The sequence below is a fragment of the Martes martes genome (genome assembly GCF_963455335.1).
Source record: "Martes martes genome assembly, chromosome: 5".
NCBI classification, from domain to species: Eukaryota; Metazoa; Chordata; class Mammalia; order Carnivora; family Mustelidae; genus Martes; species Martes martes.
The window spans coordinates 101,485,521-101,509,132 of NC_137892.1; the positions used below are offsets into that span (position 1 = coordinate 101,485,521).

The 23,612-nt window shown below is 43.2% G+C and overlaps 1 protein-coding gene across 2 annotated transcripts in view; it reads right to left on the reverse strand.

Moving 5' to 3' along the window:
- ZNF346 (zinc finger protein 346) overlaps positions 1–23,612 on the reverse strand; it is a 35,293-nt gene that overhangs the window by 9,872 nt on the left and 1,809 nt on the right. Inside the window, exons 2-5 of one of the 2 annotated variants that reach the window (XM_080803783.1) lie at positions 12,545–12,648; positions 11,876–11,968; positions 9,978–10,122; positions 5,716–5,901 (exon numbers count right to left, since the gene is read on the reverse strand). In XM_080803783.1, the coding sequence (XP_080659909.1) occupies positions 5,716–5,901; positions 9,978–10,122; positions 11,876–11,968; positions 12,545–12,648 (528 nt within the window). Of the gene's footprint in view, positions 1–5,715; positions 5,950–9,977; positions 10,123–11,875; positions 11,969–12,544; positions 12,649–23,612 lie in introns of both variants that reach the window. The other variant, XM_080803784.1, reaches the window with a different exon arrangement.

Below are 23,612 nucleotides of genomic sequence, written 5' to 3' on the forward strand. Positions count from 1 at the left end.
TGTGCCATTTGAATTTTCTCCCTCAGAGAGGGAGAAAATTGTATGCCTCCCTGAGGCCACCCCTACCTTCGACACCCCCCCAGGCTACACACCCAGAGCCTGACGGTCACCCTGACCCCCTCCCTTGACTCTGTCCCCCCACCCCGACCCTGGGAGCTCGACTCAGCGGGGGCCCTCAGGGGAACCACATTGGTCCCGTGGTCCCGGATGGTGGCAACACACACCTAGTGAGAAAGCACTCCCAAAACCGGGCGCATGCAGCCCGAATGGCTGCACAATGCTGGCCAATTCTCACGAGCTTTCTGCCCAAATCAATATCAATTTGGGCAGAAAGTTTGTGAGAATTGGCCAGAAAACCTGTCGAACTCGCTTCTGGCAGCGGGGACCTTCAGGGGAGCCGCCTGGGCCTGGCCTGTGGTCCCTAGCAGTTGCAGCCCCAACTCTGCGAGAAAGCGCACAAAATGCCAGGTGCAGCGCAGCCCGAGTTGTTGAAGAACACAGGCAATCCCTGCCCTCTACTCAGCCCCCCTGGGGAGCCTGCCTCAGTGCTGGAAGAATGGGCCTGCCATGCCCCTAGTCCCTAACCCTAACCCTAGGTTGGTTTTTCAGGCTTCACTTCCCAGAGGCCTTGCCCCTAAGCCCTCCAGACTGGGGACCACTGAGCCACACCCCAGGACTCCGCCTGCCACCCAGGAGGAAAGTGCACTGTTTGGAGCTGTAAAGAAACCTCAGAGCAGGAGAAACCTGCATGCCCCTCCAAGGCGACCCCACCTTGGGCGCCCCGCCCTGCCCCACAAACCTGGAGGCTAAGACTCAGCCTGACCCCCTCCCTCAACTCTGACCCCAGGGAGCTTGCCTCTGTGGGGTCCACAGGATAGCCGTGTGGGCCTGGCCTGTGGTCTCAGATGGTCATAACACGCACCTAACGAGAAAGGGCTCCCCAATTGGGCAGGCACATGGGCCGAATGGCCACACAACGCCGGCCAATTCTCACGAACTTTCTGCCCAAATTGATATCGATTTGGGCAGAAACCTCATGAGAACTGGCTGGAAACCCCCGGCGAACTCACTTCTGGCGGTGGGGCTCTTCAGGGGAGCAGTCTGGGTCTGGCCTGGGGTCCCGAGTGGTCGTGAAAAGAAAAAGAAAAAAGAAAAAGAAAGCACTCTAAACGTCAGGCACATGCACTGGCCTGAGTTGCCTCAGAATGCTGGCCACCCACGTCCTCTACTCAGCCCCCTGTGGAGCCTGCCTCAGTGCTGGCAGATTGGGTCTGCCATGCCCTAGGCCCTAACACTAACCCTAGGTTGACTTTTCAGGCTTCCCTCCCCAGAGGCCTGGCTGCCCCAAGCCGAGATTGGGGACCCCTGAACCACACCACAGGACTCCATCTGCCACCCAGGAGGAAAGCGCGCCATTTGGATCTGCACAGAATCCTCAGAGCTGGAGAAACCTGGGGGCCCCCTGAGGCTACCCCCATCTTTGGCGCCCCCCTGGGCTACAAAACCAGAGCATGATGCTCAGCCTAACCCCCTCCCTCAACTCTGCCCCCTGGGAGCTCGCCTCAGCGGGGGCCCTCAGGGGAGCCACATGGGCCCACCCGTGATCCCCGACAGTCAAACATGCACCTAGCAAGAAAGTGCCCCCAATACTAGGTGCGTGCACGGCCCATATGGCCACAGAATGCTGGGCAATTCTCATGAACTTTCTGCCCAAATCGATATCAAGGTGGGCAGAAAGCTCGTGAGAACTGGCCAGAAACCCCCAGCAAACTCACTTCTGGCGGCGGGGGCCTTCAGGGGAGCTGCCTGGGCCTAGCCCATGGTCCAGAGTGGTTGCGGCCCCAACCCTGCCCCAAAGTGCTCTAAACACCAGGCCCATGTGCTGCCCCAGTTGCCTCAGAGGACCAGCTACCCTTGCCCTCTACTCAGCCTCCTGAGGAACCTGCCTCAGCACTGGCAGATCGGGCCTGCCATGCTCCTAGGCCCTAACACTAACCGTAGGTTGGTTTTTCAGGCTTCTGTACTCAGAGGCCTGGCCCCAGGCCCTCCAGATTGTGGAACCCTGAGCCACAACCCAGGACTCCGCCCGCTACCCAGGAGGAATCCAGAGTTTGGAGCTGTGCAGAACCCTCAGAGAGTGAGAAACCTGCATGCCCGCCTGAGGCCACCCCCACCTTTGGCGGCACCCCTTGGCCACAAATGCGGAGCCTGGTGCACCGCCTGACCCCAGCCCCCAACTCAGCCCCCCAGGGATCCTGCCTCAGCACCGGCAGATGTGGCCTGCCATGCCTCTAGACCCTAACCCTACATCTGGGTTGGGTTTTCAGGCTTCCGTCCCCAGATACCTGGCCCCCAAGCCCTCCTGATTGGGGACCCAGGAGCCACAAGCCAGGACTCTGCCTGCCACCCAGGAGGAAAGCATGCTATTTGGAGCTGTGCAGAACCTTCAGAGCAGGAGAAACCAGCATGCCCCACCGAGGCCACCCTAACCTTTGGCAGCCCCCTGGGGAAAAACCCGGAGCCTGGCGAGCCACCTGACCACCGCCCTCAACTTGCTCCCCTGAGGATCCCGCCCCAGCACCAACAGATGGGTCTGTCATGCCCCTAGTCCCTAACCCTACGTCTAGGTTGGGTTTTCAGGCTTCCACCCCAGAGATCTGGTCCGAAGCCCTCCAGATTGGGGACCACTGAGCCATACCCCAGGACTTCACCTGCCACCCAGGAGGAAACCACGGCATTTGGAGCTGCACAGAACCCTCAGCACGAGAAACCTGCATGCCCCCCTAAGGCCACCCCTACTTCGGCGCCCCCCTCCACCCCACACCTGCACTGTTCCCCCGCCTCAAACCCGGAGCCTAAGCTCAGCCTGACCCACTCCCTCAACTCTGCCCCCAGGGAGCTCACTTCAGCAGGCACCCTCAGGGGAGCCTCGTGGGCCTGGCCTGTGTTCCTGGAGGGTGCAACATGCACCTAGTGAGAAAGCGCTCCCAAAACTGGGCGCCTGCACGGCTCGAATGACCGCACGATGTTGGCCAATTCTCACAAGCTTCCTTTCTTTCTTTCTTTTTTTTAAAAGATTTTATTTATTTGTGTGACAGAGAGGGAGAGATAGCGAGACCAGGAACACAAGTGGGGTGGTGGGGTTGGGGGGGTGGGAGAGGGAGAAACAGGCTTCCTGCTGAGCAGGGAGCCCAATGCAGGGCTCCATCCCAGGACCCTGGGATCATAACCTGAGCTGAAGGCAGACACTTAATTTAAGTCACCCAGGTGCCCCTCTCACAAGCTTTCTGCCCAGCTCGATATCGATTTGGGCAGAAAGCTCGTGAGAATTGGCTAGAAACCCCCAGCGAACTCGCTTCTGGCAGCGGAAAGCCTTCAGGGGAGCCGCCTGGGCCTGGCCTGTGGTCCTGAGTTGTCGCAGCCCCAGCCCCGTGAAAAAAGCACTCTAAACGCCAGGCCCACGTGCGGCTGAGAAGCTTCAGAATGCTAGCCACCCCCCCCCCCCTTCTCAGCTCCCTGTGGAGCCCACCTGCCATGCCCCGAGGCCCTAACCCTAACCCTAGGTTGGCTTTTCAGGCTTCCCTCCCCAGAGGCCTCGCCCCTAAGTCCTCCAGATTGGGGACCACTGAGCCACACCCCAGGACTCTGCCTGCCACCCAGGAGGAAACCATGCCATTTCGATCTGCACAGAACCCTCAGAGCGGGAGAAAGCTGCATGCTCCACTGAGGCTACCCCCACCTTTGTTGGCCCCCTGGCCACAGTCCTGAAGCTGTACAACTTCAGGCAAGTCACTCTGAGTCTCAACTTCTTTATTTGTGTGAAATGGGAAAATCATACCTACATTTAGGAATGCTGAGGGAGTTATATTATAATATACATGTTCATATCAAAGGCGGTGTGATACCCCTGTCCCGGGTCTAGGTTTTCATGAAAAATTCTGGTTGATCTGTCAAGCAGTCAGATGCCTTAAGCAAGAAAATAGGACCTAGGATAAAAATTCTAGGATTAAGTATGGTAATTAGCCTTAGACAAATGGAGGAGTAGATACAGGAAGGAGGTTTTGGCTTAAGATAAAAGAATAAAATGGACAGAAGTTAAGATAAGCAGCCTAAAACACAGCAGTGTTTTAGGCAGTAAAACTCTCCAGCAGTAGCCAGAGATAATTAGGAAATGACCAGGGCAGCGCCAAATAAAGGCGGGCCAGGAGCTGGAGCAAAGAAGGGTCAGCTGCAAGAGAGCCCTGGGTCATGCCGGCTGGATATTGTGTTGTTTCTATCAGGCTAGGGCCAAAATAGGGGGGTGCCATAGAAGAAGGGTTCTGAGGCTTGGTTCTGAAGTTTCCAGATTCCTCAGCATTATGGGGCTGATCCTGTTAAAGGGGAAGGCACTGCTTGTATGTGGGAACACTAGGTAAATATCCAATTTTGAAGAGGTTTGTAATGCAGGATCCTTCAGTGGCATTGGAAGAACAGTCCTTAGCACCCTGCTGAAGCCACTGTTTCATGCCCATCTCATCTTGTCAGTACTGCTCAGTGATGCCCTGTGTTGAATGGCTGCTTTGTGTTTGGGCGTTGTTAGAGAGGCATGATCTCTCCCCTTGCTCATATATGTGGAACATCTACAGCGTCTGGGTGTTCTCCTTTCCAGGACTGTGGCAAGAGCACAGATGACTCTGAGCAGCAGGCTCCCTGAGGCCAAGTTGTTTGTACTTGGATGCCACCGGGGCCTCAAGTGTTGACTGTCTGGTGCTGCACCTCCGTGGCCTGGGTGGAAAACCTGAGGACCCATATGAATGATCCTGTAGGCTCCATGAGACAGGGACTGTGTCAGTCTTGGTCACTACTATACCTCAATAAAGGAAGACAGTAGGTGCTCAATAAATATTTACTGACAGAATGAAAGAGAAAAAATAATAACCCTCTCCTCCCCCACTCTTATTATAAGCCAGAAGCATATTGTGATGGGCTTTTAACTCGTCACAAATGCTTACTCCTCTGATGCTGCCTGGCATCTTGAAGTCAGGGAAAAACTAGTGTTCTCTGAGAGTGGTGTCCTTTACCACACTGTCCCAGGGATATAGGCAGGCCTGAGCTGCTGAGAGATGAGGGACCCTGAAGATACTCTAAAGTCTAACAGAGGCTACTGAGGTCTTCACATAGGAAAGTGGATGACAGGGAGCATAAATCAGAGGTTGCAAACTGGTGGCCCTGGCCCAAATTTGGCTTGCAGACAGGTTTAACTCACACAAGATTTAACATTTTTAAAATTTGGTAGCACATTTAAAACTGAGGGGAATTCTTTTTTTTTTTTTTTTTTTAAGATTTTATTTTTAGGTAATCTCTATACCCAACATGAGGTTTGAACTCACAACCCCAAGACCAAGAGTCATATGGTCTACTGACTGAGCCAGCCCAGCACCCCTAAAAATGAGAGGAATTCTTAAAGAAATCTGACTTTCTAGATTCTTTTGAAAAACTGAAGATATGGTAGTTCCTAGCTGGAGCTGCGTAGGAGAGGCACATACGCTTCAGCTGATCAAATCCCCTCTTGGCTCTTTCACTTATTTAAATTTCCTATCTGGTTTCTGTAGGTATTTGAGTTTGCAACGCCTGCTTTAGGAGACATAAGGAAGAAAAGGGCAGAGTCTTGGTAGTCTGGGGAATTCCAGTGGTCAGGCTCTGATCCAGCTCTGGGTGTAAGCAGGGCCCTCTTACCTGATGAATCAGTGACAGCAGGGTCTGCCAGCCGCCCATAGTGTGCCATGAGTTTGAGCTTGGTTTCCTGTTTCCTGTGTTTCTTGCCCACATAATGTTGTTGAGCCATGACAGGGTCGTTGAAAGTCGCATGGCAGAGGCTGCAGAACTTGTCTGGATCTATCATCTCTCTATTCTGGTGCAAGGCTAAGGTGGAGGCCACAAGGAAAGGGTTTGTAAGGCATTTCAACAGAGCTGCGGTGAGAGAGTTCAAACAGAAACAATGAAAAGACCCAGAAGCTTTCTAGTATGCTGAATGGAAAGAAAGGCGGGGTCACTAATCACACTTGCAGATGTGGCACTGCCTGTGTGAATCAAACAGGGAATGCCTTCTCTAGTTGGGAAAACTGGGAAGATTTGGGGGAGCCAAAGACCAGCTACTTTGTCGGCAGCTTTCACTACTTTAGGTATATGAACACTGATTTTCTCATATTCTGAGGAGGCTTCTGCTATCAAATTGCCAAATTACAACAGCTTAGAAATGTACATGTTTATAGTTTTTTTATCCCTCAGAATTCCCGAGAACTTCACAGCAAGTGGGACAAGAAACTTGGGTGTTTTATTCCCATCCTCAAAGTGCCCTTGTTACAGAGCTGGGAGCCAATGCACAGATGCAACAACTGAGGGCCTGAGGACCTGGAGAGTCATTTAGAAAAGGCAACTGTGCTAGGGAGACCTTTTGGATTACACTGCCTTCTAGGTGGAGCAGGCAAGGAAGGAGATGACACTAACATTTAGTTACGTGCTTTGTACATATTATTCCTCCTGTGGTCCTCAGAACTACCCCATGGGATAGATATCATTTTGCCACATTATAGAGAAAAACCAAGGCTCAGATGGGTAAAGTGACTTGTCCAAGATCACCCTCCTAGTGAGTGAATTTGTCTGTGTGACCCTAAAGACTATGCTATCTTTGCTATGCCAGGCTGCCAGAATGTAGTAGGGTAAGCTAAGGGCTACAGTTCATGCTTTCACCTTCAGAAAACATCCTTGGCTTTGGTCAATGAATTCAATGAATCAGAATCTGTTATAGGCATATGTATAAGCCTCCTATGGGTCAAAAAACGTCCTGATACTGATCGTGGGCCAGACTACTGCTTTATGAAGTGGATGCCAAGACTCATTAATGAGTCCATGTAGCTAGAATGATGTCAACCTAGTAACCACTGCTTTAAAAACGTGGCCTAGAACCCCCACCAATGGTGGAAGAGAAGCAGGGCTTAGCAGCACTCAGATAGATGGCTCAGATGATTGCTCATCCCTGGACCACTTCAATGGGGGAAGTTTTGAGGATTTTTCAGAAAGCCAGAGGAAACTTGCTGGCTTTTCTCACAATGGTTTTCCAGCAAAGGAATCTCAATTTCCTTGAACACTGACTTTCCCTGTCCATTGTTTCAGCAAGTCACTTGAAAAGTAATGCACATGTTGTAGAACATTTAATATATGAGAAAATATTCAATATGTGGTGTTATGTTAAAAAAAAAGGCAGGTTATACAGCAATCTATTATGTCCTCAATTTTGTAAAATATACAAATGAAAAAACATACTGGTAATGCATGGAAAAAAGGCCAAAGGCATAGAGTAAAAGGGTGCTTTTCAGTGTTTTCCAACTTTTCTATAATGAATGTAGATTCTTCACATCAGAAAGGAGAGACAATAATGGTCGTTAAAACATAAAAAGGTCATTCTTTAAAAGATACCAAAGAGGAGCATCAGAGGTAAATGGTTAAGTAAAGTTGGAGGGACCACTTCATGGACATCCAAAAACAACAATATGGAAATATGGAAAGAGTATTCTACAGGGATGTTTCGTGTACCGTTACTTATAAAGATCAAAAAAGGGGAAGAGGAAAATATTTAACATTAGAGGAATGGTTACATGTGGTATGATGGGCTATTATATGATCATTAAAATGTTTATGAAAAAGTTTTTAATAACATGGGGAAATACAAATGTTATGTTAAACAGAAAATTATAAAATTACACACATAATATATGATCTTATCATTGTTAAAAGATATATGCCCAATCTTTATGTGTGTACTGGTATTTTGAAATGTCACCAATATATTAATAGTGTTTCTCTTTTGGTGGCAGGATTTGGGGGATATTTTACTTCCTTCTTCATACTTTTTGCATTGTTTGAGCTAGAATTACTCATAGTGAGTATGCATAGTATTTTTATAAACACAGTAAGGTTATTTTAAGTATTCTATGTTTATATGCACATATATATGAATTTAATCTGGATATACATAAAACTATACACACAGATAAACACACATACACATAATAAAAGATTATAGGAGAAACAGTACTCCAAAATGTTAACAGTGGTTATCTCTGAATGGCAAAATTATAGGTACGTTTTCTTTTCATATATCTATATTTTCCATATTTTCTACAACATGCTTCTATTACTTTTACATTAGAAAAATGTTTAATTTCAGAAACAGAGTTCTGCACTCACATAATAACATTGAAATGTGCTTAAACTACAAAATTCAGTGAAAAGTAAAAGCAGGATACAAATGGTAGATGCACTTTGATTACAACTACATAAAAACTTATCTGTATGTGACAAAGGCTGAAAATGAATATGGAAAATAACCTTTTTATGTGGAATCTTTGGGACCTGGCATGTTCCAGGGAATTTTCCCATTTACAGAAAAGATCAATCCATATAAAGATAAATGACCTTATAAATTTCTGTTCTTAAGGTAGTTTTCCTTGGCCTAATGTTTTAATCTCTTTGGTACCATTCATGATACCAACGCCAGCTTTCTTTTTTCTTTTTTTTTGTTTTGTTTTGTTTTGTTTTTTTAGTTTATGTACTTTTTTTTTTTTTTTAAGCAATCTCTACACATAATGTGGGGCTTGAACTCATGACCCGAGGATCAAGAGTCATATGCTGCACTGACTGAGCCAGCCAGGCACCCCCAACACCAGTTTTAAACAAAAGCAATTAGTACTAGTATAACTTGATGAATAAACCATAAGCGAGGCCAGTGACAGGCTCCAGGTGGTAGATGCCTCACCAAATACTACATTTCATAAGGGGATTCCTCTAGCTTGCTATCTTGATAATGATGATAATACTAACAGCAGCAGGTGTCATTTACTGAACATCTATTATGTCCTAGGTTTCTTACATACATTTCATCCTCACAACCCATAAAGTAGATAGTATTATTAACATCTTATAGGTGAGGAAACTCAGGTACAAAAAAGTTAAGTCATATAGATGGTAAATAGCAGCACCAGGATTTAATCCTGCATGTCAATGACCTCAAAGTCCATATTTTGTTGTTTCATAGCATGAACTAGATTTGGGTATGTTAAGAGGGTATAATTATGAGTGATTTTTCACTTTATCTTCAAAGTCTTCCAAAACATTGTTGTCTTGTTTTCATAATACAGTATTATAAAAAAGAATAATAACTATTTTAAATAGTATAGTTAGTCTACTTCTTGGTCCAAAATAAATAAAGAAGCAAAAATTACCAAGAAAATAATAAAGTAAAATCAAAGAACTTTCATTCTCGACTAACTGCAGTTAGCACCAGTTAAAAATTCCAGAAAGTCAGGAATTAATGAGATGAGAGTAAGGGTTGAGTACCAGTGGTGACAAGATAAAGGGGACTATTTTAGAAGTCACTGCACTGGGAATGAATTCGTGGCAAAGGCAAACATGGCTTGCTGGGTAATAGTGGCAGTGCTAGAGTATCCTGCTTTGAAAAGCAAGTCCCTGTCTTGAGGAGAACAGGCAGCTTAGAGGATTAAAGTGAGCAGGGCATAACCTGAGCCCACGAAAAAGACAAGGATTTAGCTTTCAACTTGCAACACGTGGTAATGAAGGCAGGTGGATGCTGGGAGGGAAAAATCTAAGTGGGAGAGGTAGGAGATAGAATGCTCTCATGGTATGCATGGCCTGGAGGACTCTGGCACTCCCAATCATAATTATTTGTCAGGGCAAGAGCTCAGGGCTAAGATGCTTCTACAGAGAAAAACTGATCTAACCAAAGAAAGGGAGGTTAGGTGAGCACAACTCTGAGTCTGCATTCACTGAAGCTGGGTCTACTTTGGTATTTGTAAGGGCTATCAAAAGTAGTTCAACCTCTCCAAGTCTGTGGCCCCACTGAGCATTTCTGGGAGCACCTGGCATTGGTGCCATGAGGACGGGAGGGGTCCCGATATAGCACTACTCAGGAAAACCAGTACCTTCCACCTTAGTGGATTGCTGCTTCAGCTTTAAGTTCTTTGCGTGGGTCTTCCCCAGGTAGTGCGACTGGGCCACGACAGGGGAGGAAAAGGTCATGTTACAGATGGGGCAGCACTGGTTCTTGTCTTTGCTTCTGCTGCTCTTCTGGTTGGGAGAAAGAACACAGGTCTGATCACGCCACTGCCCAGCCAGAAAATCTTTAGTGGTTCCCCATCGCCCATAGAAGAATGGGCATTCAAGGCTCCCTTCACACACTAACCCCAACCTACCTTTCTGGATCTTTCTCCAGCTACTTCATTTCAGGCTCTACTCACCATTCCCCACTTTATTCTCTGTTGCTTCCTTGCTTTGCTTGGGCCATTCCTGCTACCTAGAATGATCTTCCTCTTTTCCTGCCTGGCATGTATCAGCTTAGCCTTCAAGGCCCATATATATATATATATATATATATATATATATCACTTCTGGGAGACTATTACTCAAGAAAATCATTCAGTACATGATTATTGAGCTGCTTTGTGTGGGTATTCAGAAAAAATTAATCTTGTTCCATCTCTGCATGCCCAGAGTTCCTTAAAAAGGCCTTATTATACCACTTGTCACCCAAACCGACAGTGTCACAGCTTAGGAGACTTTGGGAATGGACCATTGGACTCATCTTTGTTTCCTATCCTTAGCACCCTGCTGGAGGCTGGCACATAGCAGATATTCAGGTTTGATTTGTTGATTGTGATTAGGCCAGAAAACAATGTATTTCAAGCCTATGTTAAGAGCTCCCAGTCCCTCTCTGAGGTCTGATCTGTGAATAAAGTATTCATTCCAAGCGCATTTTACAAGTTTGGCACTACTGACATTTTGGAGTAGGTAATTCTTTGTTGTGGAAGAAGGGGAATGTCAGTCACTTCATTTGAACTACTGGACCATCCTGAGGGTTGAAGTAATCGAGATACAAAGAGGTGAAGTGACTAGTCCAGAGTCATAGAGTTGGTCTATCTTTCTGAATTCTAAATCATAAGCAGAAGGGTAACTAGGGGATGGGTCCAATGAGTCTGGAGAAGGGATGAATAAGGCTCTTCCAAATCTGTGACCACTATAATAGGAGGAAATCTATAAATTTTTATTCACTGAGCATCCACTAGGAATTGGAATTTTACCTCATAATACCCTTAAAAGGTAGGAATTATCATCTCCATTTTATGGGTAAAGTACAGAGAGGTGAAGGGACTTGCCCAAAGTCACCAAACCAGTAAGGTGCAGAGCTGGTATTGGGCCCTCGTCAGTGTGCTTCTCATCCCATGACATTTGAACAACCTCCCATGGAACAAAAATAGTGGTACCCCTGAAAGACTAGGACTGTTTCAGCGTAATTCTCATTGTATTTCTAAGCCAAAACCAAATGCATTTACATCTCAGTCGGAGCAGGCATTTGGAAAGGTGTTTCTTCCACTTGTTTATTCAAAACATTCAAGTGCTGAACTCAGCTCTTTCCTTCCCATTTCAAGAAAGCAAGCAGCTTGGTTTCCTTCCCCTTCTTCTCCTTGAGTAGTGAATGCGTAGCTTCTTGTCCTGCTCCAGTAAACCAATGAGTGGTAATGCATAACAATGGCTTCATTTACTGAGCCCTACTATGTGCCAGGTTCTGTGTTTGGTGCTTTTTATAAACCTTCCCTCATTTTAGTTTGGAAAAATCCTAAAAGATAGTTGATATTAGCATTTTCAATTTTAGGGAGGAAGAAATCAAGGCTCAGAGAAGTAATAAGACTTGTCCAAGTCATAAAACATGGCCAGGATTTGAAGCCAATTCAGTCTGACTCAAAGCCCACCTTCTTTCCACCACACCAACCTGCCTGTTGGCTTCATCAGGAAGTGAGCAGTCTCAACATGGCAGCTGGATTACCTGATCTGAGTCTAGCTTCTTCGTTTCCCCTTTTAATGTCTCCATTCCATGGATTGCTAGGTATCTCTTCACTTTGTTGGCATGTTTTTTGCTCTGCAAGAACCCAGGAAAAAGATCAAAAATAGCCAAAAGCCATTTCATATCTAAGGCAGTCAAAAATACTAGATTTTCATCTGATTCATCCTCACAAAAACTTCTGAGGATGAGAAGGTAGGGGAAAAACCTAGTTTATTGAGCTCCTACTCTGTTCAATGTGCTTTACATGCTATTAAATCTAACCTTCACAGCAATCAATGAGAAAATTACCATCATCTCTATCTTACAGATAAGGAAACTAAGGCTGAAGATGGTGAGGTTTCTTGCCCAAGATGAGCAGCAGAGTTGTGATTCTAACTCAGCTCTATTTAAAGCCAAAGTGCATATTTTCTACTATACCACATTGAGAGGGAAGATGAAGTATGATGATCCTGATTTGGATGGGAGAGATGAGACACAGAAAAATTAAGTCAACCTTCAAGTCACAGTCAGCATGCATGGAGGCAATGTCTGGGTGGCTAAGAAGGAATTACATACACTCCATTTTGCAAGCCAGGGAGAAGTGCAGAAAGTAAAGTATTTCTTTTTTTTATTTTTTGAAAGTAAAGTATTTCTAAAGGTACAATGGCATACCTGGTAGTGTGCCAGCTTCTGGGACTCAGAAATGAGCAAGGCGCAGCAAACCTTACACTGGGTATTGGTAAAGAGACACTGGTTCTTCTGGATCATGTGCTCCACTACAGAGAGGAAAATAAAAAATCTTTGAGTTAAAAACTTACCTCAAGAGACAAACCATAAGAAACTCTTAATCTCACGAAACAAACTGAGGGTTGCTGGAGAGTGGGGGTGGTGGGGATAGGGTAGCTGGGTTATGGACATTGGGGAGGGAATGTACTATGGTGAGTGCTGGGAAATGTGTAAGCCTGATGATTCACAGACCTGTACCCCTGGGGCAAATAATACATTATATGTTAATTAAACAAAAAAACCAAAAACACACCTCAACAGCACTATCTCTGAACCCTGTCTCAAACGTAGGTACTGAGTAGTGGAATGCTATACCATTATACCTTGGCACACCTTAGTTACTCCTTCCCTATGCTTTCATGACTCATGCTATGTTCTCATATCACCAATACAATTACTTTATAATTTTGTGTAAGCCATTTTCTTTATTAAGTAAATTTTTTTAAAGTTATAATTGATATACAACATTATATTAGTTTCAGGTGTACCATATAATGATTTTATATTTGTATATATTGCAAAATGGTCACCATAATAAATCTAGCGAATATCTGTAACCATATAAAGTTACAAATCTTTTTCTGAAACTTTGAAAACTTCCCAGATTTACTCTCTTAGCAACTTTCAAATATACAATACAGCATTATTAACTATAATCACCATCCTAAAAATTCTTTTAAAAAGAAATCTTTAGATCATAAATTTAAATAGATAGCAATAAAAATGAAATAATTCTAGACGGACACTGGTACCAGAGGCTTGGAGCTCTCCTTACAAAGAATAAGAGAGAAGCAACTGTGAAGAAAGGTGTTAAGACATGACAGCACCCGGGGCGCCTGGGTGGCTCAGTGGGTTAAAGCCTCTGCCTTTGGCTTAGGTCATGATCCCAGGGCCCTGGGATTGAGCCCCTCATTGGGCTCTCTGCTCAGCAGGGAGTCTGCTTCCCCTCCTTCTCTCTTTGCCTGCCTCTCTGCCTACTTGTGATCTCTGTCAAATAAATAAATAAAAATCATTAAAAAAAAAAAAAAGAAAAAGACATGACAGTACCCAACTGAGACTTCATCCCAGATAGAATGAGAAAGACTGAAAGACTTGAAAAGAGAATCATTTAATTACTTTTTTGCAATTGTAATAACAAATTCTTATCTTTTTTATTTTTTGTGAACATTTTCTGTAGAATTAAAAATAAAGCAACTTTATTAAAAATAAAGCAATATTTATTCCACTAAAAGATCAATAGCATTTTCTGATTTTATTTATTTTTAAAGATTTTATTTTGGGGGCACCTGGGTGGCTCAGTTGGTTAAGCGGCTGCCTTTGCCTCAGGTCATGATTCCAGGGTCCTGGGATCAAGCCCCGCATTGGGGTCCCTGCTCAGCAGAGAGCCTGCTTCTCTCTCTCTCCCTCTGCCTGCCGCTCTGCTTACTTGTGCTCTCTATCTCTGTCGAATAAATAAAATCTTTAAAATAAAAAGATTTTATTTTTATGTAATCTCTATACCCACTGTGGGGCTCAAACTCACAACCCTGAGATAAAGAGTTGCACGCTTTACTTACTGAACCAGCCAGGGGCCCCACATTTTCTGATTTTAAAAATTTACATTGGTATAACTGTACACATCATTTGGTTAGAATATTATACTGGAGTTTAGTTATTAGAAGACTAGAACATTCTTTTTGTATGGAAAGAACATGATTTTGTAAGGAAACATTAAAAATTGGTTTCTTTGGAATAAATCAGAAAATTTGAAAAGCAATTTTGGAGGATAAGTATCAATTAAAAGATGTTGCTGTATTATCTTTCACCTTTATAAGACAAGGTAAACTAATTCTGTTATTATACAGTTCACACAAACTATCATCTAATACCAGTTAAATGTGTATGGTACAAATCGTGGTTAGGAACTTGGGCTCCCCAAGCATGCACACTTGGGTTCAAATCCTGCTGCTGTTTCTGTAAAGTGTGTGATTTTATAGAAATTATTTAATCTCGGGGCACCTGGGTGGCTCAGTTGGTTGAGCATCTGCCTTTGGCTCAGGTTATCGTCCTGGCATCCTGGGATGGAGCCCCAAGTCAGGCTTCCTGCTCAGCAGGGAGCCTACTTCTTCCTCTCACTCTGCCTCTCCATCAGCTCTTGCTCTCTCAGGTGCTCTCTCTCTCTCAAACAAATTAATAAAATCTTAAAGGAAAAAAAAGGAAAGAAATTGATCTCCATCCTGTGGTTTCCTTTGTTTACAATGGGAGTACAGAACCCTCCCTTATCTGGCAGTTCTACTTTCTGTGATTTCAGTTACCCATGGTCAACCATAGTCTGGAGGCAGATGATCTTTCCTCTCACATATCTTCAGAAGGTCAATAGTTGCCTAATGCTATGTCACAATGCCTGTATCATTCACTTCACTCTATCTCATCATGTAGGCATTTTATAATTTCACACTACCACAAGGGCAAGTACAATACAGTAAGACATTCTGAGAGAAACAGAGATACCACATTCACATAACTTTTACTACAGTATATTGTTATAATTGTTCTGTTTTATTAATAGTTACCATTTCCAATCTCTTACTGTGCATTATTTTAAAATAAAACTTTATCATAGATATGTAGGTATAGGAAAAAATATAGTATATATAGGGTTCAATACCATCTGTAGTTTTAGGCATTCAGTAGAGATCTTAGAATATAATCCCCACGAATAAGGGGGACTACTATACTGGTAGCATGGATCTCATGGTATGTATTATCCATGTGGTTTTCCATGCAAAGCACTTAGTGCAGTGTCTGGTTTAGTACATGTTCTTTGTCAATGGTGAATGTTATTATGTCCAATTCTTTTTTGGGTCCTGTGCTTCTGAAAAGAGTAATTATTTTCCAGATTGTACCTGTGAATATATACGTATTTTTAAAAGATTTTAAGTAATCTCTATGCCCAACATGGGGCTTGAATTTACAACCCCAAGATCAAGAGCTGTATGTATGCTGCATGGACTAAGTCAGCCAGGTGCCCTAAGATATTTATTATTCTAGAACTTGATAAGTGTTGAAATTTTTCTTGATCTGACTTTGAAACATTCCAATTCACCTCACATATTACACAAGTTCTATACTGTAGTAAACCAAGACATTAACTATTCTTAATTGTTGGGCTTGGGGAACTAAGCCTTACCTTTGGGGACGAAGTAAAATTTCATGTAAGGCATGAGTTCTATCATGACACCAATAATCTGAGGCAGGGTCAGAGTCCCGAAAACTGTGAGCAGACAGAAAGCTCACATTTTTAATCTTCTATTCTGGACCAAAATGTGGTCAAGATGCTCTGGAGGGATGTTCCTGGTAGGAACCTTTTTTTTTTTTAAGATCGATTTATTTATTTGAAAGGGAGGTAAGAGAGAATCTTCAACCAGACTTCCTGCTGAGTAGGGAGCCTGATGTGGGGCTTGATCTCATTACTCATGAAATCATCACCTGAGCTGATATTAAGAGTCTGATGTTTAGCCAACTGAGCCACCTAGGTGACCCTCTTGGTAGGAAAATTTTAAGGTGACTTTCCTTACTCTACAAGGTCTAAAGCTTATCTGTGCCAGCACTTTTGGGCAGAAAGGCTGCTGTCTGGCTGTATTTCTGCCCCTTAAGAGTCTCTGTTTATTCCCCCATTTTTCTCCTATTGTGCTTGGTAAATTTTTGTGAAAGACCTTGCTGGTCTTAGCTGGGTTCAGAGTAACCAAGGAAAGTGGGTCTGTGAACAAATCTGGGCCAAAGTTTTTATTTAGCCAACTGAGCCACTCAGGCACCGTCAGAGCTTTTATTTTAAAGGGAGGATGAGTGGCTCCTCAGAATGTAAAGCCCATAAGGGAGAGATGGTACCCAGAGTCAGAGTATAGTCATCCTCTCCTGACCTGAAGATGCTGGATTTTTTTTTTTTTTTAAGATTTTATTTACTTATTTGACAGACAGAGATCACAAGCAGGCAGAGAGAGGGGACGGAAGCAGGCTCCCTGCTGAGCAGAAAGCCCAATGCGGGGCTCGATCCCAGGATCCCAGGTCAGATCATGACCTGAGCCGAAAGAAGAGGCTTAACCCACTGAGCCACCCAGGTGCCCCTTTTCTCTCTCTCTCTCTCTCTCTCTCTCTCTTTTTTAAGATTTTATTTATTTATTTGACAGACAGAGATCACAAATAGGCAGAGAAGCAGGCAGAGAGAGAGGAGGAAGCAGGGTCCCTGCTGAGCAGAGAGCCCGATGTAGGGCTCGATCCCAGGACCCTGGGATCATGACCTGAGCCAAAGGCAGAGGCTTTAACCCACTGAGCGATCCAGGCGCCCCTCTTTTTTTTAATTAAAGAAGATGAGGTTCTTTTTCAAAGATATTCAGAATCTGACTCTCAAAGGCTAAACAGAGCAGGGACCATGTATGACTTTGTATCCCAGTATCTGGTACAATACCTGACCCACAGGAGGACCTTGGTGAGTATCTGCTGAATGAATGAGATGTATCTCTCTGGCCTTAGAGAGTATATCCACACAGTCCACAAATATATATTTGGAATGGTTTCTGTGTACCAGCACTGGGGCCATATCAACAAGTAAGACAGAATACAAAGTAAATAAAAAGCAAAATAGTGACAGAGAAAAAGAAACACTACAAAAACTAAGTGGCTCTCTCTCTCTCTGTGTCAAATAAATCAATAAATAATCTTAAAAAGGCGGGGGGCGGGCACCTGAGTGGCTCAGTCGGTTAAGCATCTGCCTTCGGCTAAGGTCATGATCCCGGGGTCCTGGGATCAAGTCCTGCATCAGGCTCCCTGCTCAGCGGAGAGCCTGCTTCTCCCTCTCCTTCTGCCTGCTGCTCTGTCTACTTGTGTGCGCGCTCTCTCTCTGTCAAATAAATAAATAAAAAATCTTTACACAACAACAATGAAGTAAGTGGTAAAGAATGATGGGGGCGGTATAGTCAGTGAAGACCATCTTACAAGGCATCAGCTATAAGGAGGTCTGGGGGAAATAGTGTTCTTGCCTGAGAGAGTGCCAGGTCTCTGAGGCAGGGATGAGTTTGGCATATTCAAGGAATGGAGAGGAGGTCAGTGTGGCTAGAGTACGGTGAATGAGATGAAAGTGGTAGGAAATAAAAGTTGGAGAGGCAGTGTAAGATCATGTTGAATGAATGTAAGGCCTCAAAAGCCATGATTTTTTTTTTAAGATTTTATTCACTTATTTGACAGAGAGAGAGAGAGCGAGAGCACAAGCAGGGTTGAGTAGCAAAAGGGGAGGGAGAAGGAGGCTCTCTGCTGAGCAGGGAGCCCCATGTGGGGCTTGATCCTAGGACCCTGAGATCATTACCTGAGCCAAAGGCAGATGCTTAACTAACTGAGCTACCCAGTTGCCCCCAAAAGCCATGATTTAAACTATGGATTTTGTTTTTAGTGCCATGAGAGGTAACAAGATCTGGCTTATGTTTCAAAAAGATTGCTCTGATCATCATGTCAGCAGACTGTATGGGGATACCAATGGAAGCTGGCAATGGAGACAGAGAAAAGTGTATGGATTTGGAATTACATTCTGGAAGTAGATCTGATATGCAATTTCTTAGATTGGATGTGGGGGAGTGAAGGAAAGAGTCAAGGGTAACTCCTAGGTTTTGAGCTTGAGCAACTGAACAGATGAGCTGCAAACTGGAGGATGACAGCCTTGGAGGAGAACTTAAGACTTTTCTTTGGCTATGTTAAACATGAGTGGTCTATCAGATATATGGGTAGAGATATCAAGTAGTCGTTGAAGATTCAAGTCTGGAGCTCAAGGGAGAGGTCAAAGCTGGAGATTTTAAGTTGAGAATCATAAGTATATCAATTGTACTTTATAAAGGCTATGGACTGGAAGAGAATGCCTAGTGTAGATGGAAAAGGAAAGAGTTCCTGTGACTGAGTCTTGGATCCCTCCAAGCCCTGTGACAGAATTGTCCAGCCAAGTCCTTCCTAAATTCCTAACTCACAAGAACCATGAGAGGTTTACAAGATTGGAGGAAGCTATGGTCCACATTGGGAAAAAGAACTCACTTAAATTATCAGAATTTTGAGAAGGTGGCCTAAATGTGCATCTCTACTGCCCTGATATGCATATACAACTTTATTCATTTATTTATTTTTTAAAAAGATTTATTTGCCAGAGAAAGAGAGAGAGAGAGAAAGTGAGCACAAGCAGGGGGAACGGCAGGCAGAGGGAGAAGCAGGCACCCTGCTGAGAAAGGAGTCAGATGCAGGACTCGATCCCAGGACCCTGGAATTATGACCTGAGCCAAAGGCCGATGTTTAACTGACTGAGCCACCCAGGCATCCCTCCACATACAACTTTAATCCAACTACCAATTACCTCCCCGAATGGGACAGGTTTGATATAAGAAATTAGATGCTTAGAAAACCATTGGAAAGTCTGAAGGTACTTGGCTGGGCCTTCATAAATGTCTCTAGGAATAATATTTGTCTGTTCCAACAAAAGAGCTATAGTTTGAGATCTCCATTGCAAACTTGGTGAAAGTAAGAAGTTTCCATTATCAATGAACCTTCATCTCAGCCTATGAAGCTTGATAATGGATTCTGGAACACTGATGTAGGATGATCTCATAGTTCCAAGACCCTTTCTTCATAGTAACAATAGTGAAAAGCCATAGGAATATGATCTTCACTGCACTTCTGTCTTCCAAATCTATGATAAGACATCTTTGGCAGGATTGGGTTTGTATCTATATTGTAGCCAACAAGAGGATGTATAGGGCAGAGATTGAGAGATATAGGACAGGGCTTATTTTCACAGGGTCAGTGAAGTATGGACAGAGCTAGGGTAGAGAAGCAAGATAATTCTTCATAAACTTAAGGAATGTAGGAGAAGTAGTATTTGGCAGATAAATGATCATGATACATCAATTCAAGTTACTGTCTTTAGGAGACTTAATGTGCCTTAAGTTGCCTTAGGATACTTAGGTCCTGAATAGCTGATCAGTGCACGACTAAACCACCTTCTATATTCCAATTAATGGTGAACATTGCTAGTCTATAATGACTTGCTATTCCTTGGCCCCAAATGTGGCCTTAGAATATTCAACTCAGCTCCACAGAAATTCACCAATTGTCTGAAGATGGTCCTCAGAGATGTAACCAATTTAATAGCCTGCTTATTATGGCTTATTGGGAAGTAGTGGATTTCTAGGTACAGCTATAGTTAGAAAGCAGCATACAACAAAATATCCTAGTAAAAGCAAGCTGGATATAACCTACCAGTGGGTCAGATTTGCTAGGCAGTATAGTTTAATGGGCAGGGTGGTCTACAAGAATGCATTGGACAGTTAGCCCCATTAAGATTACTTAGCCTCAGTACTTCTATTTTGTGAATCCATATTACTGATGGTCTGAAAAGGCTCAAATTTTATCACAGAAAAAAAGTATGAAGAAAGCAAATGTAATGGTATTGATGATGTGGTGTTAAAATTTTTTCTACTTAGGGGGCACCTGTGTGGGCTCAGTTGGTTGGATGGCTACCTTCAGCTTGGGTCATGATCCCAGGGTCCTGGGATGGAGCCCCATATCAAGCTCCTTGTTCAGCAGGGAGCCTGCTTCTCTCTCTCCCTCTCCCTGCTACTCTGTCTGCTTGTGCTCTCTCTCTCTCTCTCTGTCAAATAAATAAATAAAATAAAATAAAATTTTTTTATACTTAGAACACATATAAAACAAGAGTTCAAGGGCGTCATGGTGGCTCAGTAGGTTAAGCGTCCAACTCTTGATTTTGGCTCTGGTTGTGATCTCAGGGTCATGGTATTGAGTCCCTCATTGGGCCCCACACCGGGCATGGAGCCTGCTTGAGATTCTCTCTTTCCCTCTCCCCCTCTGCTTCCTGCTCTCTCTGCGTCAAAACAAAAAATAAAACAAACAAAACAAAAAAGCAGAGTTGAGCTGAAAGTACAATAAATGAAATGAAAAATTCACAAGAGAAAATCAACATCAGTTTCAAAGTAGCAGAAGAAAGAATCAGTGAACTTGCAGATAGATCAACAGAAATATTCAATCTGAAGAGGAAAATAAAAAAGGATGAATAATGAATAGAGCCTTAGAGACTTGTGGGATACATAAAGCACACCAAACAAATATATATGGGGAAACTTCAGGAGAGAAAGGAGAAGAAAAAAAAAATATATTTGAAGAAACAATGTTTGAAAACTCCCCGTATTTGATTAAAGAAAAACAATCCATACAGCCAAAAGTCTCAAGTCTCTCGGGGTACCTGGATGGCTCAGTCAGCTAAACTTCTGCCTTCCACTCAGGTCATGAACCCTGTCCTGGGATCGAGCCCCACGTCAGGCTCCCTGCTCAGCAGGAAGCCTGCTTCTCCCTCTCCCTCTGCCTCTGCCTATCACTCCCCTGACTTGTGCACTCTCTCTGTCCAATAAAGAAAATCTTAAGAAAAAAAAAAAAAAGTCTCAATCTCTCAAGAAATCTACACCCAGATACATCATAGTCAAACTGTTGAAAGATAAAGACAGGGGTGCCTGGGTGGCTCAGTCGGTTAAGTGTCTGACTTTTGGTTTGGCTCAGGTCATGAGATCAAGCCCCCTTTTGGGCTGTGCACTCAGCTAGGACTCTACTTGAGGATTCTCTCCCCCTGTCCCTTCACCTGCTTGTAGTCTCTCTCACTCTCTCTAAAATAAATACATAAATATTTTTTTTAAAGAAAGATAAAGACAGGAACTCCTTAAAGTAGCAAAAGAAAAATGACTCATCATACATAGTGCAATAATTTGATTAATGATTTAACTTCCTATCTGTAACAATGAAAGCCAGAGGGCAGTGGTATAATAGTAGTGAGAAGATCAAAACTGTCAACCAATTACTCCATGTCCAGCAAAACTATCCTTTAAACATTATGCTAAGCGAGAGAAGCCAGTCACAAAAGGCCACATATTATACAATTTAATTGATATGAAACATCCAGAATAGGCAAATCTATAGAAAGAGAATGGGAATGAGTAGTTGCCAGAGGTGACTGCTAATAGGTATAGGGTGTCTTCCTGGGGTGATGAAAATGTTCTGAAATTATTGGTGATGACTGCACAATTCTGTGAATATACTAAAAACCACTGAATTTTACAAGGGTGAATTTTATGGTACATGAATTATGTACCAATAAAGATGTTATTTTATTTAAAAAAATTTTTTTAGAGATTTTATTTATTTATTTGACAGAGAGACAGAGAGGGAACACAAGCAGGGGAGTGGGAGAGGGAGAAGCAGTCTCCCTGCTGAGTAGAGGGCCCGATGTGGGGCTCCATCTCAGGACGCTGCGCTTATGATGTAAGCCGAAGGCAGATGCCCAACAACTGAGCTACCCAGGCGTCCCAACATGTTATTTTAAAAAATTATTCTTTAAGACTGAAAGCAAAATAAAGACATTCCCAGATAAAGACTGAGAGAATTCACTGCTAGCAGGTTTGCTTTGCAAAAAATACTTAAGGAACCCCTCTGGCCGAAAGGAAGTGGTACTAAGTGGTAACTTGAAACCAGAGGAATAAAAAAAAGAACACCAGAAATGGTAAATATGTGGGTTAATATAAAAGACATTATAAATATTTTTGTTCCCTAAATTCTCTTAATTTCTTTAAAAGACATACTGTATACAGGTCCCTGGGTGGCACAGTCCGTTGGGCGCCTGACTCTTGGTTTCAGCTTAGGTTGTGATCTCCAGGTTGTGAGATGGAGCCCTGCCTCTGGCTCCACACTTAGCAGAGTCTGCTTGAGATTCTCTCTCTCTCTCCCTCTGCCCCTCCCCATTGTGCACCCTCTCTCTCTAAAATAAATAAATCTTAAAAAAAAGACATATTGTATAAATCAATAATTATGACACTGAATAATTAGGTTTATAATATATATCGATGTAATATATATAACAATAATATACATGACAACAATACTACAAAGGAGGGGGAGGAATGTAGCACTATTAGAGGAATGTTTTTATATTTTACCAGAATTAAGTTAGTAGTATTAAAAAAAAAAGTTAGTAGTGTTAATTTGAAGTAGACTGTGATGAGTTAAGATGCATCTTGTAGTCCCTTGGGCATTAAGAAAATAAAATAAGTAAAAAAAAGTATAAAAAAATATTAACAGAAATTAACATGGTTCACTAAAAAATACTTAACACAAAAGAAGTCAGTAGAGAAAAAGGGAAGAACAAAATGTAAAGGAGATAAATAGCAAAGTAGAAAATGTAAATCTAGCCATATCAATAATGAAATTAAATGTGAATTGTCTTAACAGCCAACTCAAAAGGCAGAGACTGTCAAAGGATAAAAAAGCAAGATCTATATAATGAGATTCGATTTTGCAACAAAAAGTAATGAAGTACTAATACACAGTACAACTTGGCTGAACCTCAAAAACATGCCGGGGAAAAGCCAAATGCAAAAGACTACATATTGTATGATTTTGTTTATATGTAATGTTCAGAAAAGGTAAATTTATAGTGGTTGCCTAGGGCAGGAGGTGAGAGTGGAGATTTAATGTAAACAAGCACAAAGGAACTAATTGGAGCCATAGAAATATTCTAAAACACAACTCTGTACTTTTACTTAAAAAAATCATTGCATTGTACAGTTACAATGGGTGAATTTTATGGTATACATAAATTATAACTCAATGAAAGTGCTAAGAGAAAAACAAAACAAAACAAAACAAAAACCAAGGTGAGTAGAATTTAGTGTTAAACAGGGCTCTACCTAAACCTCATATAAATATTGGAAAGCGAGGAGAGTAGAAAAATGAACTAGGTCCTAAGTGACACTGTACACTCACACACACATAAGCAATTCACTTTTTAGAGCACAGCTGCTGTGTTCTCTGCTTCAAGGTCCAAGGGGTGCCTTCCCTGTCCCTCAAGGACAAAGGTCACTCCCTCTTTGTGCACAACCAATTCTTA